The sequence below is a fragment of the Amphiura filiformis genome, chromosome 20 (assembly GCF_039555335.1).
Source record: "Amphiura filiformis chromosome 20, Afil_fr2py, whole genome shotgun sequence".
NCBI classification, from domain to species: Eukaryota; Metazoa; Echinodermata; class Ophiuroidea; order Amphilepidida; family Amphiuridae; genus Amphiura; species Amphiura filiformis.
The window spans coordinates 37,593,552-37,612,545 of record NC_092647.1 but is presented as its reverse complement, the minus strand read 5'-3'; the positions used below and the strand labels follow the sequence as shown (position 1 = coordinate 37,612,545).

At 38.3% G+C, this 18,994-nt stretch overlaps 1 protein-coding gene across 2 annotated transcripts in view; it reads left to right on the top strand.

Moving 5' to 3' along the window:
• Nucleotides 1-18,994, top strand: part of LOC140142803 (protogenin B-like) — a 168,056-nt gene that overhangs the window by 127,819 nt on the left and 21,243 nt on the right. Inside the window, exons 7-16 of one of the 2 annotated variants that reach the window (XM_072164808.1) lie at nucleotides 3,314-3,439; nucleotides 8,119-8,274; nucleotides 9,051-9,365; nucleotides 10,764-10,967; nucleotides 11,372-11,470; nucleotides 12,381-12,576; nucleotides 12,968-13,107; nucleotides 14,958-15,125; nucleotides 16,359-16,608; nucleotides 17,874-18,051. In XM_072164808.1, coding sequence (XP_072020909.1) covers nucleotides 3,314-3,439; nucleotides 8,119-8,274; nucleotides 9,051-9,365; nucleotides 10,764-10,967; nucleotides 11,372-11,470; nucleotides 12,381-12,576; nucleotides 12,968-13,107; nucleotides 14,958-15,125; nucleotides 16,359-16,608; nucleotides 17,874-18,051 — 1,832 coding nt within the window. Of the gene's footprint in view, nucleotides 1-3,313; nucleotides 3,440-8,118; nucleotides 8,275-9,050; nucleotides 9,366-10,763; nucleotides 10,968-11,371; nucleotides 11,471-12,380; nucleotides 12,577-12,967; nucleotides 13,138-14,957; nucleotides 15,126-16,358; nucleotides 16,609-17,873; nucleotides 18,052-18,994 lie in introns of both variants that reach the window. The other variant, XM_072164807.1, reaches the window with a different exon arrangement.

Genomic DNA, 18,994 nt, shown 5'->3' with positions numbered 1-18,994 from the left:
TTACAAAAATACATCTTTTTCTTGTGTATATCTCTGATACTCTTGTGTATTATTGAACCAACATTGATAAGGGCAGGATTCAAACTCACAGTGCTAAATACATGGTCACTGCCTGGTCAATTCTATTTTAGTGGGATAAATAAAATATGGCACAATTTGTATCACAATACTACTGTGAACCATGGAAGAAAAGTGAGCAAAATTTTGAGGACAAGAAACTCAAGTCCTCAGTGCTACCTCAAATTTCTAAATGAATCGTAATGCTGTTTTGCTATGGAAAATAATGTTCTTACACAGTCATTACCTGGAGATTTATGAATATTTGACCCACTTTGACCCAAAAACCTAGAACTAGCTCAGATCGTTCTGAATGCAATATCCCCACAAATTGTGAACACACAGAAGTGGTCTCAAAAAGTGGCTAACAAGCCAACTACTTGTAAAATAGGCATACCATTTCATACCATTTCGAGCTCCGTAATGAGATTTTTGGTGTTGACAAGACAATGCCAGGTTGCCAACTTTTGCAAAGCCTTGTTGAATAGCTAATGTTGGTAGCTACTGGTTATTGATACCGGATTGATGTGCTTTTTATGTGCCTTTCGCAGCCTTTGAGAGAGCTTTATGCCATATGTGTACTTTAACATTGTACATTTGTCCACTACTTTTCTTGTTAAAATAGACAAAACTTAATTTCAAACTTGGCATGAGTTCAAAAATGAGGGTACTATAATTTTGTCTACTGATACCAAAAAAGTAGTGTGGAAAAGGGTCCCTAGTTTTGTTTAAGCAGGTTACAAATTGAGGATTTAGGGAAAGAATGTCCTTTCTGCAATAGCTGCTAGGTGTCATATTTTAAAATTGAGTGCAATATAGAATGTACAAATTGTCAAATGTCTACAGGGCAGCTATTGCAGATAGGACCTTCTGGCACTGTTCCCCCTGAATGAATTATATGTGAACTACTGTAAGGATACATTTTCCTGTAACACTATAATAAACATCAAATATTGCACTGCCCGTGACATCCCAGGCATGCCATGTACCACTACCACTGGCCACTTACAATGACTGAAGATTGTTTCCAAATTTAGCTCTGCATTGGTCATATCACATGAAGAGAGATTGGTGTTTTAGAGTAACTAATAGGCTTGTAACGAGTCACCAACACTTGGCTCGACTCGATCAAGGCATTTTTTTAAAGCTTAAAGTCAAGTCACTTTACAAAGTCAGTGGGGTAGAGTCAGTCGAATATCACTCAAAGTCAGTTGTCTTATTTTAACTTGTGTCACAAGCCATGTCTTAGATGTTACCATACTGGTAACTTTAGTATACTTTCCTGCAGTGATGGCACCAGGGGGCAAGTGAGGGAAAAACCACCCAGACAAAAAACAAAACCCACAAATTACCACAGAAAAAAAAAAAAAATAAAAAAAAAAAAACGTTTTGCAGCAATTTTTTCACAAAATTTGGTGATTTTGCCCCCCAGAAAAATATATATATTCCTGGAACCACCACTGCTGCCCTGTGCATAAAATTGACTTCATATTTTCATGGCTTATAATGAACAATGTAGTGTTGAAAATCTAAAGATTAATATGATGATGTGAACACACCATAAGTTGATTCATCAGCTAGGCCAATAATGGAACACATGACGCATTGTTTGTACATGTTTCAAATGTGATTTGTCTAATTGTATGCGGACAGTATGGGTTTAGTTCTAGGTGGGGCATTCTTCTTAATAAAGTCTTCAGCTGTGCTGTTATCTGAATGAAAAGCAGAATAAAATTGCCTTTGATTTGTTGAGATTAGTAATTAGTATTTTTGGGTGAATTTATTTTTGGAAAAACCCATTCAAGGATACCCAATATAAGTCCATTATCTTGAATGAGGCAAAGAATATGGCAGTACAGAGGTTTTTACTGCCTTGTTTTACACACCCCACACCCACACATCCCTTAAGCACAAAGTGCACTGAAACTGGTAAAATTGTTGTTCCTACAACCAACCACATAACATGCTCAATCTGAGGCTTTTGGCGGACGTGTTGATACTACACTTAATTCTGTACAGTACGTGTGTTGTTATAGAGGGCCATACTATGGGCTGTATGCATTGTAATGTACAAAAAGTAGCCTGGGTTGGGAAAAGTAACCTCAGATCATGAACTATCTAGCCAGCCAGGACCCTGATCCTTGTCCTGTGCAGCTGTCAATGGTCAGCATCGGATTAAGCAGGTTGGCGCCAGCTATCTTCTGCTGCATTCTTGTTCAAAATGATTGTCATATATTCCTATATACAATATGCTTAAGTTGTTAGCATTTGCAGCTGCCCAGGATTTGGGATGGTCAGGTGTGTTGAGCGTTTTGGCACAAGGATCCTCCATCATCCAAACACCCTGTTGCTCTAGCCAGCAAGAATGTAAATAGTCTATTCCAGTTGAAATCCACACACAACCTTTGGAAGACATAACCTTAATCGCCCACACAGGGAGTGTAGATATTAAATGGAACTCCCATTTGAAATTCACACTCCTTGTGTGGAAGATTAAGGTCATGTCTTCCATATGGGCTGGGGGTATATAAATTACAACTGGAGCATGTCAGAAACTGTCAACTTCTTCGTAAACCATCTTCCTTCTCTGTTGGTCAGATTCATTTTGAAACATGCTCTGAGGGTTTGGTTCATAAAATTTCTAGATCTTATTTCAACAGAAAAGTAGCCCCTTAAATATTAAAAATTACTCTCAATGAATTAAATTTGTCATAATAGACTCAACTACAAGTAATATCACACAAAAAAACCTTGATAGAGCTTTAAAGAATTATACTTACCAAGGACCACATACATATGCATCCCAACAAAGATATACCCAATTCATATACAAAGTGCAACCAAACATTCCTTGAAGTCCTCTTCCTATTAAAGGAATTGCCTATAAATTTGCCAATTGTGTGTAAAAAATCCAACTAATGTTACCGTATCATGTTTTCATAATAGCCTTTCTGAGTATGCAAATGAGGCTACTTCCCAAATATACTTGAGCTCAAAAAGAAACTTATAATTTTTCACAAGGTCATATGCAAAATTATAAGTTTCTTTTTGAGCTCAGTTTAGTTAGACAGCTACGTCATGTACAAAGGTATATTGCAAGATTCTGTAAACATACCAATACTTTGTTCATGAGGGGTTGCCAGATGGTTTCTCCTCTTAATTATGTTTGCAGAGAAACACTTAAAAAAGTCTTTCCATATGTTCTTGATTTATTAGCTAACAACTACTTCATGTATGTCACCTTTATCTCTTTCAGATAAGCGTCCAGATGCTCCACGCAATCTGACAGCACTAGCTTTGGGTGCTAATACCATAATGTTAGCATGGATACCACCAAACCAGACCATTACAGCCTACACTCTTCATTATTCCAAATCAGCAGGTAAGGCTAGTAGTCACTATGAACCACAATGGCCTCATTCCAATGGCATAGTTCAATAACCTCAATTAAACACTCATAGTGCAAAATTTGACCTCAAGTTGCAGAGTATGAGTTTTTGTACCCAAATTTTCTAAGGTCATTCAATGAATTTACAAATGTATTGGGGTTAAAGAACTGTGCCCTGATAGATGAACATGTTGTGGATCCTAATGAGTAGTATGCAATGTCAGGGGAAATTGGGCTGTTCCAGTTGAAATCCATACACCCCAATGGATCACATACCTTAACCCTAACCCAACCAGAGCTCAATATTAAAAACACTGCTCATCAGTGTTCGAATTTAGGAAAAATAAATGGTTGTCCCACGGACAACCAGATTACAATTTCTGGTTGTCCGTCTAAGTTTTTGGTTCCCCGTAGGCCTACAAATGTGACTTTTGGCTAGATTTATGGTTGTCCGGCGGACAACCGAATCAGTATTTTTGGTTGTCCGGCGACTTTTCTAGTTGTCCCGGGCAACCGGACAACCAAAATTTCGAACGCTGCTGCTCATACATGCATTCCACGTGATGCGATGACGCAATCATCTTCAGTCATATATACCCAGGGAATCGCTGGCCGTGCCAATGTAACACCCGTGGCTAGAGGCTGGTGGTCTTCTGCGTGGCATGCGAGGGGCCCGGGGTACAAAGTGACTTCTTTGTTCATCTTCTCTCCTTTTTCATTTCATCTTTCCCTTCCGATAGCAAAAAAAAACATAGGCTCGGTTAGGGTTAATCTTCCACACAGGGAGTGTGTATTTCAAATGGGATTACCTGAATGGGTGACTCAATTAGAAATCTACACCCTCTGGGTTGGAGCTTACGGTCATGTTTTCCATAGTGGGAGTATGGATTTCAAATGGAAATGCTCATTCAGGGGAAACTGTGAAATCTGGGGCCAAAGGCTGCAAATTTGAAATTGAGATAAAGGCAAAAAGATGGATTAAAAAACAATAAAATACATCACAAAATACACATCACAAAATACACATCACAAAACTTTAGAACCAAGTATGCTAGACCTTGGTGTTTTCAGTATATGATACCCTATTGTTTGTATATATAAGATAATATAGTTACAGTAACTCAATTTTCAAAAATGCTTCCTTTCGCCCCCATGGAGCAGATTATGTCACATATTTTCTGAGGTATTTAATTGGGTTCATTTTTGCGCGTAACATAGACTCAGGATTTTATATTCCTGCCAAGTTTTGCATTTTGACATATTTGGAAATAACGGAATAAATTTACAAAATAAAGTACTTGAAGCTTCACCGGCAGTCCCTTGGACCAGTTCATAACATTAGATGGCTAGGTAGATTTTGGTGAAACACTAGGCAAAAATTGTACCAGGAAAAGTTATTAATTTGCAAACTAAAACAGACCTACTTGACTTTGGAATGGGTAGGCCTATATCACATCTAATTCATCAGGATATATCTGATGGCTGACACATCCAGTTGTAATGGGGTTTAGAACATACCATTTTAAAATTGTGAATGAGTAATCACTTAATATCAAAATTGTCAACATTAAGGCTCATTCCTCTTGATCAGGTCAAATCAAAAGGAAAAACTACTTGAATTATATGCTGATTGGTGCTTGCAATTCAAAATTTAAGTCTTATATAAAGGTGGTCACAAGTCACTGAACTCATCCTGATTTGCAAAAGGGTTGAAAGTCATTCATTTTTAAAGTTAAGCTTACAAGGTGTCATAGATGTTTTGACAGATACCATCACTCCTTGGCATTTCATAATAATCAATGACTCAAGAACATGTGATTGATAAATGTTTTCCCCTTTTTCAAGTTACATCCTGGCCATGAACTGTCAACATCTTCAATTCTATCCTACAAATCAACTTATACAACCAAAAAAAAAAAAAAAAAGGAAGAAGGTGTTGATATAATTTGTTTGACATTAAAATGATTTACTGTGATCCTTTTCTATGTAAAGTCAACATTGGACAAAATTAATGTGGTAATTCAAGAACTTGTAATGAAGCATTACAATAACATGAGGTGAAAGTCATGTATAGACCTACTTCAACTTAAAGAGGAAGCTCCACCATAGTAGTTCTTCTGGGTGAACCAAACCTGCCTGGTTATCAAATTGATCAGTGACAAGGTTATCTCTGAATTCAAATGTTTTAATGTTACTGCATCAATTAGCACCTGTCAAATTCAGATATAACCTTGTCACTGATTAATTTGATAACCAGGCAGGTTTGGTTCACCCCATAAGAACTGCTCTGGCAGGGCTTCCTCTTTAAAGATTCACTTTAATTAAACAATATTTCCTCTTACTTGTTGACTTTTCAGCATGAAATCATGGCCACAAATAAAGAGCACTGTCTTCTGTTGTTCTCTCTCTATATATTTTGGAAAACAGAATTACAGCAGTTTGTGAACAATTTCCATTCCAAAATGAATGTGAAAAGACTGCCATTTTTAGGTGTATTTTATGTGATGAAATTTTATGAAATATTAATTTCATAAAAATAAAAATGTTATGAAATATTATGTGATAATTATGTTATGTGATGTGTGTTTTATGTGATTCAAAGGTGAATGTAGCGCATGTGGCATGTTCCTAAATGGTGATATCATCATATCTGCCATTGACGTTATCATGAATCACATACCCATAGATGTGTGCAACTCTTATGATTACTTTGTGAATGGGGACTTGCCAAAATGAATGCAATGAGGTTGTAACTGCACCCATTACAGGTTTCTTGTGGCAGGGTGTGACAAGTTAGGTCACAAAATTACATAAGTACGAGGTTGTATCCATTTTGGTCACACAGCTCTTTGGGTTTATCCTAGTGTGTATAACACTGCACATAATAAGCCTAGCTCAGAAATCTTCTATCGAAGCCTACAGATTTATTCCGTAAGCTTCTTAATTCTTCGATGGTGTCTTTACGCAAGTATAACTCTTGAATATTGTATACCAAGGATACACCCTAATTTGGTGCTGCATTTTGTGAAATTGGCCCAGCACCATGGTGACAAAACAACAAATAAGATTAACAAAATATCTGTAGGCTTTGATTCTGCTCACTTCTGAAATTTAAAAAAAATTGAAATTCTTAAATCAAGAACACTAGTCATCTAGGGGTCAAATTTTTAAAATTGTTCGTATTGGGATTTAAGGTGGTGAACGTAAACCTGAGGAGGAGTAACAACGTAAAGAGCATAAAAGTATAAGAATTGGAATGGAACTGATGTAAGGAATCCAACTGAGTCATCAGTATCTAGGAAAAGGTGCCTGATTTTGAGGTTTTTGAACCAACCAAATCTTTGCACTTCAAATTATTTTGACTTTTTTTTACAAAAGAAATATGAAGTTACTCATTGTGAACAACCATGTCCCAGCACATCCCTTTTAAAGGGATTTTATTAATCTATCATTTTGCAGTTTAACCCAGTTATCCTTATTGTTTTACGATAAGGTAAGAGTAAGGTTTCGATTAGGGGTGTCTTAGGCATAGGGTAAAAGTTCCTATGTTTTTCAGGAAATTTTGACAACACCAATCTCTGATTATAGTCAAAAGCAGTACGGTAGTATGAAAGGAGCAGCCAATAGATTTTTATCATGCTCTCCCACATCAAAGCAGAAAGCAGTAAGGTGGTAGGCAGGGAATAGCAGATGCATTGTTTTGCCCTAAATATCCCAATTAGGAGTGGATATCAGTGATAATATTAGCCTACATCAATAGAATCCTAGGATACAGTTATACATGTATATAGTCACAAGAGTGTGGATGGCTAGCTGCCAACAAGTTTGGCCAACTTATTCTTATTCATGGATTATTATATCCTGGTAACAGAACATGACACATTGTTACCTCGTAGTCATTGACAAGGAAAGAAAAAAGTTTTCGGACCTTTTGCATCACATTTGATTGCATTGCACTGTGTTATATAAAAGGCCTGTGTTTTGTTATGAAGTGTTAAAAGATGAGAAACACACAACAAAATGTTGAGTTTTGTAACACTGCCTTATCATTTCGATAGTTTTAAATATTTGCCAGCTACAATTGAATGTACTTACGAGAACACTAAAATATTAGGCTATTCTGGTTGAAATCCATACACCCCCATGGAAAACATGACCGTAATCTTCCACACAGGGAGTGTGAATTTCATACGGGGTTACCTGAATGGGTGACTCCATTTGAAATCTACACCCCCTGTTAATCCTATCATCCTTCTGATGACCTATGTCAATGCAGATCAAACTCAATACAGATAAAAAAAAAGGTGATGTCAGTTTCATGCAGTTCGCATTTTGTGATTCCCTGAGTTTGGTAATTCAATTATCCTGTAAAATCATATCATTTATGCAATTGTAATAGGTAGCATAATTGTACAGAGTTCTGGTACGCACGCCCATCACGAATGCATGCATGATGTGCATGCACAACACGTTTGCACATGACTTGAGAATTCCTGTTGGTCATCCAGTCAAATACGATTGTATACGTGTACGCACATTATGCTTGACGCACTCTGTACAGTTTTTGATACAGGATATGTATTTAACATACTTGCACTTATGTGTCCTCGAATGTTAATGACACACAAAGAAAGTTGTTAAAAATTAACTATTTATATTTTCTGTACACTCAGGTGGATCAGAAGAAATTGTACCAGTTGAAGGCACGGTTAATTCACACATGATAGATAGTTTGAAACCATATACCAACTATACATTCTACATGAGATCGTACGCCAACGCACCTAGCGTGTTGTCACAAACTGTCATGGCAATGACCTGGGAAGGACGTGAGTATACATATAATATCGTTGTCTGCATCACATACTGTTGTATCCAAAAGGCTGCCTTGTGTGATTTTTATTATCATTATTGTCTTGCATATAGTTTTGTATTTCGGTATGCTTCTTTCCTTTTGAATGGACATGAGATTGTAATATTGTGATAATACCTCAAAATGAATATAATAAGTTAATTAAATTAAGATGGGGTCTGGTGGACCATGTCTGTATGTTCTTTTTTCCTTTCCACCAGGCCCAAGTACAGGTGAATAAAAATGGAAAAACAAAACAAAAACAAAAAAAAGTTAATTTTACAGTGTATCTTATCACATTTGACAATAATAAAATAAACATCGCAAAAGGCAGCCTTTTAAGTTACGACAGTATGTGATGCAGACAACGATATGAGAACTTGAGATTGCATACGCCAACACCAACTTCTATCAATTAATCAATAAACTTTTTTTCCATAGTCAAATGTGATCGTACACTACGAATGAGCCCTTCAGCACTCTGCCGATTTGGCACTGTGTACAATGTAAGCACAAAAGTTGGGTTTTCATCTTCACCTCATTCGCCGAATAAACTGTGTAGCATCGAGTGACCCAAGCATAACCTAGTTCTTTTTACGCAATAATCAGGAGTGTTAGTGCAGTGCTGAAGGATCTTGCTGAATACTATAGTAAAAGATAACATACCCATTTTAGGTTAACAGAGGACAAAGTTTAAAAAAATAATAATAATAATAATTCTTATCCCTTGTTTGTTTGTTTGTTTCACCGTAGTACCTAGCTGTGGTCCTCACTTCTGGCTCATCAGTGATTCACCAAATTCCATCGAAATCAACTGGCAGGCAGTAGCCCAAGAGTGTCGCAATGGCATCATCACCAAATACCGCTACTGCATTCAGCAAACAGGTCGCAAAGATTATGTGTGTACCGAAATGAAGAACACCGAGCAGAGGATGGTGAGGGTGCGAAGTTTGCGTCAGTCAACAACGTACAGTGTTGCCATGGCTGCAGGGACAATTATGGGGTTTGGAACAGACTCGTCTTGGCTAATGATCCGTACTACTGATCCTAATCCAAGACACTGTAAAGGTGAGGAGTTGCTGCAGTATTATAAAAAAAAGTGTTGGCATTTCTACAGCGCCTTTCACATCTATCAAAGTGCTTAAATATATTCTGCTGTCATTAGAACATGTCAGCTCATATATTCATTGATCATCATCAGCTTCCATAACAACAAAGTTGCCATTTCGGAAATGTTTTCATCCCACCCCACCTACACACCCCCACACAACCCACCCACACTCACACACACACTCAAAGCCACCACCTCTATGGCCCCTTTACTAGCTTCTGCAGTCCTCAGAGCCTGCCAGAGTTACACAGAACAGTAAATTGTGTGCTTTTGTCTTCATTGTAACAAATTCAAAATAGAAAATTAAAAAGTGCAACTTTACTCCTGGTTCGTCGTGGATGGTCGCATTTTGGGCCTCATGGAAGAACAGAGGATACCTTAAAACTGGAACAAAGGATACCTTAAAACATCCACTGAATGAGTAATTCAAGCAAAAGAAGAAACAAAACCAAGCAAAACAATTGTGTCTTTCATTAAACTAAATTGGGAGGACTTAGACTCTACCATGTTTATGTGTCACTTAGTGTAATGGAACTTAAACTTTGAATTATAAGTGCATGCTTGTTTGCAATATGTGATATGGATCAAATGTTGTAATGTTAAGTAAATGCTACATAATGCGGTAATATTCAAATTGGATTTTAGGACAAATTTGGCCCCATGAATGACAAACTGATATAATAAGATTGTGTATAGTATTACCCACAGGATTGTGATACTGATATTGTAAAGTTACAATGAAGACATAAGTCCAAAATAAAGCTGCACGCCTGGTTTTTAGTTGTGGACGGGACCAGCCCTCTGCCAGCTTACTTGACAAGCTTCACTGGCTTCCAGTTAAACAAAGGGTTCATTTCAAATTACTTCTGTACATTTTCAAATGCATTAATGCTCAAGCTCCAGGTTACCTGATTGATCTATTTCATCTCTTGAATAGTAGTGTTGCGCTTGGTCTCAGCTTCGTTCCTCATCTGATCTCACCCGCCTTTGGGTTCCTCGCTCTTTTAGAAAGGCTGGGGATGCTTCATTTGCCATAGGTGCTCCCAAAATATGGAATGAGCTCCCTACTGAGATCAGAGAGGCGGAGTCGGTGTCTGGGTTCAAGCGCATGCTCAAAACCCATCTTTATCCAGATTAGTTTTGCTGCTTGTTTTTGTATGTTATTGCTTCATTTGTTGGAATTGCTTTGTATAATTATTTGCTTGCATTGATTTTGTATATGTTTTCTTGTAAGGCGCTCTGTGCTTTGTGGAGCGCCATATAAATGTTTTATAATAGTAATAATAATAATATATCCGGGTCTTATTTTGTAATCTAACTTGATTAACCTATATTTATGTGTTATATCGTCTCAGTTCCCCCAGCGTACACCCTGGAGTGGTCAATCGTCAACTCTTCTTACGTCCAGGTGACCTGGCACAATCCAGAGCCCTTGCGTCCAGAAGCCTTCAACGTTTCCATCGAAGGGTTCCACCTGACCATAACTACAGAAGCAGATGGGTCTGTGGAGACGCTCTACCTCGGTGCGGAGCAAAGGGCACATGCCTTTTCAGATTTAGGTAAGTGGGGTACTTACTGAATCCTGGCTGTACCCAATCATAGATTGAATACAATACCAGTCTTTTCAAAGATACTAATCTTAAAGGTGCGAGTGATCGTCATGATATGGTTCAATGCAGAGGTACTATGTGCGACTTTGTGGCGGTTTCAGTCAGAGCGGGTCACATATTTGTTTTCTAATACACTATTTGTTTAAAATGTAGATAGTTTGACTTGTACTTAGTTAATGGAAAGCACAATATTTTTTGCAGTATGAAATTTTTGCATTTGAAAAGAACAATCATTTTTGCAGCGTGTAATTTTCACAAAATTGATACATTTCAAGGCCATAATTTTAGCTCATCCAATTTGAGGTTATCTCATCATTCTCACTGAATTTATGCATTCATTGTTCATTCATCAGATCCAGGAGCCTCGTATGATGTATTGCTGTATGCTGTCAATGAATGTGGTTACGGGCAAGAATGGGTGGAAACAATAGCGATACCAGTTGAGGATATAGGTGAGCCAAAATAACATCATGTATTATGGCAGAGTTCAGTGACTGTATTCAGCAGTAACAGCTCAAAAAGTTGACCTCTTGTTATGGGAGTATTGAGTGTGTGGGGGTGCTGTGATGTATGCTAGAGTTTGGCAATGAGTTCTGTTCCACAGACTCATGAAGAGAATTGAGGGTTACAGCAATGATATAGCCCACCCTCAATTTTATTAAGGGGGTACTACACCCCTGGCCAATTGTGTGCCGATTTTTGTATTTTTCACAAAAATTATAGCGCATTGGTGACAAGTAAGATGTATATTATAGGGCAAGGACTACAACTACTGCACCAAAATTCAGCAACTCAAGGCAAGTAGTTATTGATTTATTGATCAAATATTGGTTTCCCTCATTTTTGACTGTAACTCCACAACTGTTGTCTGTGCTGATATAAAGTTTCCAGTGCAGTAGATGTAATCCTTGCCCCTATAATATACCTTACTTGTCACCAATGCACTATAATTTTTCAGAAAAAATGCAAAAATAGGCACAAAATTGGGCAGGGGTGTAGTACCCCCTTAATGAACAAGGAAGATACAGTGTTTGCATTGCATCAAACTGATAACAAAAAATAACATGTCATTCTTAAAAATTGATTTTCCTTCTTTTAACAGTCTTTAACATTGTTAAGGACCGGCCCTCAACCAATCATGCACGCCATCAAATAACATGTATACATGAATATGCACATGATTTCTGTCATTTTAAAGCCTGAAATCTTACCCAAGGACTCTCAGCGTAGGAACTTTACTGAATTTGCATCAATATACCATGACGACGAAGGTCGTAATGTTGGGTTTGAAACTCATACATTTTTCTCCACAGTAGTGACATGTAAATTGATATAATCTATAATCATATTTGTTGGTTTCAGTTGGTTCAGAATCTGCTGTTGGTGATCCTACAGTGTGGCCGCCACCATACAACCTACAAGCCACAGCTGTGACATCTAATAGTATCGACCTGATCTGGGATCCCCCTGACACTCCCCACAGTGATTTTATGCCGGATTATTATCTCATCTCTTATACCACATTCGGTATGAATGAGGGACCTGTTGGGGTTTATAGGTAAGTGAAGCATTTATCATCTAGTATTGATCCGATCTGGAGTTCCCTGACAGTGATTTTGTGCCAGATTATTATCTCATCTCTTATACCACGCTCGGTATGGCTGGGGGACCTGTTGGGGTTTATTGGTAATAGTGAAGCATTTATCATCTACTATTGATCTGATCTGGATCCCCCGACAGTGATTTTGTGCCGGATTATTATCTCATCTCTTATACCACGCTCTGTATGGCTGGGGGACCTGTTGGCATTTATTGATATCCTGTAGTAAAACCAAGAATCAGTAAGGCCCACTGACACATGTGAATGTTTTAGGACAAACAAATTTCCTTGTCTGTATTTTTAGGATATAAGCCAGTCATCAGTATTTCTTTCTTTGCGTTTCCCTCAGCTCTTCAACTCAAGTCAGCGTGAGCGGATTGAGGCCATTCACTGTGTACAGGTTCACAGTACAAGCTGTGGTACGGACACTGAATGAAGACATCAAGGGCCAGCCCAGTCAGATTGGATATTTCAGAACTGACCCAGATGGTAAGATCAAATTACCACATGCATGGCATAGTAAGTTAGAAGTTTGATAATAAAATGTTTTGCCAAATCCTTTTTAAGCGTTAGTCTTTGCATATATGCACGCAACGTCAAAGGTGTGCATTGGAGCTTGTGCAAAATATACACGCTGGACGGTAAGTAATATGCGTTTAATTGGTAAAAAGGATTTTTCAAAACATTGTAACAGTTTGTCATCTGAAATTATGAAATATCTCTTAAAGCGGGGTCCTTGCGCCAAAAAGAGGGTATGACGACGACGCTAGTGGTATGGGCTATGACCGGAGGGTTACAGGTTTGAACCCTGGCGGTGCCATTGAGCTCCGCACTTCAGACAAGGTCCTTAACACATAGATGAATAAAAAACCAGATAGGAAGATTCCATGCCTGTGCCCCCTATTTGTATTAGAATTCAGCTGACGCCGGTACACCATTCAGACCTATCTTAAGCTTCTTTTATGTACGCTCACGCTGTTTGCGCTATTTTTTAGTCTGCTCATGCGGTACCTGACTTAGCGTCGATCCCCACAGGCAACATGTCATGTTTCCGCGGTATGCCTTAACCTCTATTGTCCCTCTCTCTCCACCAAGGACTATGGGTATCTGACATATATACTGCTGGGAAGGGAGCAACTTGTACACAAGGAATGGTGAATTCCCCACAACAAGTTACTTCAGGGCAGTCTGGTCCAAACGCCGATGGACAGCCTTACCGTACCTTACCGTGTGCCAATATACCATGGCTGCCTCTCTTGAGTCAGGGGCAGCTGCAGCAGCCATACAGAACTGCTTTGACAAGAAAAATATTACTGGAAAATTGTGTGTTTGATTTTTCACGCTTTGCATATTTTGAAGTTCTTTGCTTGTTGTTAAATTCGTAATTTTTGAGGTTTCGTACAGACCTATGCATTAAGTAAATATATTTGCATGTTTTTATTTTTGCGGCAGCTCTGTTAAGCGCGAAAAGTGCGAAAATAAAATTAATGTTCGGTGAAAGCGTTCACTTTTACAGTACTAGGCTTGGAAAAAAATGAAAGTTTCAACTTGATAGAAGCTGAACAATTTTAGTCTGCCATATGCCATGCCATGTAAAATGTTGTACTGGGTGCGTCATTAAATGCTTGCAGTAGTATAATGTATAGCTTGTATGTGAGACATTAACAGATAACAAATTAATGATGGAAGGTGCCTATTTATTCTGCTAGTGTCCAACACTAACCAAAATCTGCATGTTATGAAACTAATGACAAGTCGAGGGTTTAGAACCAGAAAAATGTAACTCATAAAGGAAACCTCTGTGAGGCAAGGCTTTATGGTTCTAAACCCTCAAAGTGTAAAGGTTGGTAACCTGATTGACAGCCTCATCCCCCCACTTTACTCCATCAAAGATTTTGGCATCAGGTGAAAGCTCATATTTTTCTCATTAACATATTGCAATTAGGCGTTCCAAATCGATTTATTTCCGAAGAAATCATCAAAAAAAGCCAAATTAGTCTTGACTGTGGTATACCATGTATGAGATTAATTCACCATTTTTTTTATGATATCTCATAATTTCAATATGTTGATGAGAAAAATAGGATCTCTCATTTGATATCAATTTATTTCATGATCATGATGATTATCATTAATAAAAACACTGTAGACTACCAGTATCATGCTACATAAATGTCAGTAATTCCATAAGGGATGAGGAACATTTACGTGTTCTTTTTGCATGAATGTTTGAAAGAGACAACATTTTATGTTATACGAAAGTTATAAAGAATTTGATTCTCCAAATATATCAGGTCACCTTCCTTTAAAATGTTGTTTGCTTTTCTGTTGTTTCGTAGAACCGTCAGCACCTACCAATGTGAATGCTACATCAATTGATCCTCATGCAGTCGCGGTGAAGTGGCAGCCTCCCAGTCATTCAAATGGTATCATCAAGAGTTACATGATCTTGTATAATGAGGATCTGAATCAGCCAGAGACGGTGTGGAATAGAACAGAGAGAAATGGTAGGTTCCAGTTCAAATACATACACCCCCTGTAGAAGACATGATGTTAATCTCCCACACAGGGAGTGTGAATTTCAAATGGGGTTATGTGAATGGGTGACTTACTTTAAAGTCTACACCCACTGAGTGAAAGATTAAGGTCAAGTCTTCCATAGGTATATGGATTTCAACTGGAATAGCCCAGTACACTAAATTGACAAAGGTAGCCTGTGCCAAGCATTGTGTTGTGCAAGAATTTCAAAGTGACATTTTTGCTGAAAATAGAGTTATATGGATTATGAAAATATAGGTAAATGCGCACATTTTAAGCTATTTTACAAGTTGTAGAAGCGATTAATCAAATTTTGATTAAATAATTACAAAATGATAAATAGGTGAATAAACTAAAACACAAAATGCTTCTCCAGCAAAGTCAATGAAAAGTCACTTGCAACACTTTTAGCTTCCTTGATGAATGTCAGACACAATAGGAGGGCGATATACAGTTTGGGTCAAGCCCTTTGAATTGCCTGGGCAATTCTGATGGCTTAGTCCTCCTATTGTGTCCGCTATTCCTCAAGGAGGCTAATACTTACCTCCAAGGTATCTCTACTGGATGTTGATTATTTGTACCTAAATTCCTTCCCACAAGGTAATAAGGCATATTGCATAACAATAGATAAAGGTCAGAGGTTAATCCACTCTGGGAAGGAATTACGGTACAAACACAGAGGAGTAAGATAAGACAGAGCGCGTACCACCAGTCAAAGTCTCCGCCTCATCCGATAATGAGGGCCGATTGTTCCATGAAATGCGACAGGCGAGACTGCTACGCAATTACCAGCGATATTTTCATGGTCTATCGCGTAATCGCGAAAGCACGCAACGCTCTATCGTGTATACGCGAAGGCACGCAGCACTGGCGTGATTGTTTGACACAGCACGATTGAACAATCGGCCCTCATGAATATGCGAGAACTGGTACCATACAATACACGGGGACTTTGACTGGTGGTACGCGCTCTGTCTTATCTTACTCCTCTATGGGTACAAATCAACATCTGGTAGAGAAACCCTTTAAGGTGCATATTGCACTGACACAAGGTATGTGGCATACATGGAGGATTGCTTCATCACAGGGCCAGCAAACTTCAGTTGAATTGTAAGACTGCGTATTACTTCAAAGAGTGAGAATCAGAGTCGACTTGCAGTAACTACTTCCAACATTAAAATCATGTTTTTCTCCACACACAGGGGACACTCACAAGGATGTTATTGCAGACTTGAGCAGTGACACGTTGTATTACTTCAGAGTTAGGGCCAGCAACCAAGCTGGTCCTGGACCAGCTTCCAAGCCTGTGTTGGTCAGAACTTTGTCAGTGGACCCGCCTCCAAAGAAACCATTTGTTATGGATCCCAATCTGCAGAAGGGTATACTGGCGAGCATAGTGCTGGTGACATTCTTGATCTTGCTGTGTACTGTTGTGTTGGTTTGCAGAGATAGGTAGGTAGCAAGGGGGAAATTTAACGGACGACTGGGGGTGTTTGTTCCACGCCCGTCACTCGCCTAACGTTGCTTGTGAATGACAAAATAAACAGATTAGGCGACAGGGCTGTTACAACGCCCGTCATGCTGTAACCGAAAGATGCAAAGAAAACGCTAAATGGTAACTAAAAAAATTCAAGCTCATTTTCACTCAAATATTGCTCATTTCTAATGTTCAGTCAATAAAATTTTTTGTCAGCTTTTCTTGTCAACAAAATGTTTCGTCAGCTTTTCTTGTTATTTGCTTTCAGGGGTCATAATTTAGCAGTATTTTGCCTTGTTTACTGATGTAATTATTGTCCAATCTCAAGCACAACCGCCATCTTGAATTCAGGAATTCAGGAATGTTTCTACTGAGATGCCGTTTCTCAATATTTTAAATATCCCTAAAATTAGTCCTGGTTAAGTCCAATTGAGTCTGAGTTCCAGTAGCATTATTGTTACTCTTTTAGTTTGTTTATCAAAGTTGCAATTATATGGGCTATTCCAGTTGAAATCCATACCCTATATGGAAGGGGGTGTATGGATTTCAACTGGAATAGCCAATGCTCCCTATAGAGGTTAGACTTGGAAGAGTCTACATGGACTCGGCATAGCCAAGTTTGGAATGCTATTGTAAACATGTCACCCATTGAGACCAAAATGGAATCATTTTTGCTGCCTCTGGACTATAATGAAAGACAAAGATAAAAAGACTAGTTTGCGTCTGACGTCATCTGTCAATCAAAGTCGAGCATGCGCTAATTAACCAATCAAGGATCATAGAGAATTTGATTGACAGTGACGTCAGACGCAAACTAGTCTTTTTATCTTTGTCTTTCATTATACATGCCTGACTGGTGGTGCCGGTAAATATCAGAATTCAGCAACCTTGTCTTCTCTTGATGCTCTGCATGCTAGCCATTGGCTTCAACATAAAAAGTACAAGTTTTGAGATATTTTCTCACAATTTCACAAGCTATTGTAACAACCACTGAACCAATACTAGGCTTGTTTGTACTCATTTTAATGCATTTTTCATGCTGATTCTAAATATAGTCATGACAATTTACTGTTCTGGCGTTTTTTAATTTTTTAAATTGAAAAATTGAAATTTGTCGTTTGCAGCCGACACCCGCATTGAGAGAATTAACACAGTGTGTGAGTGAGACCAAAATACCAGGTTCTGGTTGTTTCCTATCATGAATATTTATGAGTGTATGATTTATCTTTAATTACCACAGGATAAACAAAAGGAACCAGCAGCAGCAGCAGACAGTGTGTCGAGCTGGGAATGGTAGCGTCGGTTACAGACAGAGTTATCCATATGGCAGTGATAATAGAAGTAACACACATCATCAAACCCCTGGAGGCATGGATATGGAGATGTCTCCTATGCTGCCAAGCAATGGCAGCCTACAGGTAAGGGTCAAAGGTCATCTTGAGTAGCATAGATACAGTTATCTATTTAGTAACAAATGAGACTGACGATGACCGTATTTGCCGGAAGCCCTAACCTAACCTAACCCTAACCAAAACCCTTTCCGGCAAATACAGTCACCTGTCTACTGCAGTACATATTGAAACAAATTCATCAGGTTTGGTAATTAACAAATTAAAAAGAGTTTTTCATTTGTCAAAACCAATTTGAAGAAACTTACAATTTTTTCTTGTGGACAGTTTGGTCAGTGAACCACTGACTTTATCAAAGCTTGGTGTTGTTGTGATGATCCAACAGCTGGCGGAAAGTTATGTCACTTCTGGTAGCGATGTTAGTCTTGCTAGCATTCTCCAAAAGTGGAGGATCATACATGTGACTTGGAATGTAGATCCCCTCATCTCTGTTCATTACTTCTCGCCTCCTCTTCCTGTGTGAGTTATGAGTTGTGAGTGAGTTGAGGGTACATGCCACAAAATAGCTTTCCATAGACTTTACGTGCAAAATAGGGGTCACGTTTTAGGCTATAAGTCGAGTTACGCCTTACTTTGAAATATATATTTGATATCATCTTAATCAGAACAAAATTCTGCATAACATATCTGAAAATGACACCATATTTTAGGTCTACTTTTTGAGAAAAATAGCGCTATATAAAAAGACCCGATTTTGCCGTGTTTACGTCCGACTGCTAACCGCTTTTGACCTCGTGTGTTCATGCGCTCATCATCGTAAACATCACTCAAATTTTCGCTTTTCTGTTCAAATTAGTAGAGATCACATTCACAAGTTCTAGCAAAACACGATTTGCAACACTAAAATTGTTAATATTGTACCGATTTTGCACATTTTTTATGCAAAGTTGGGACTATAGTCGTGATAAACTTTTACCGGAAACCGCTTCACACGCGGATTTAGTGGCATGCA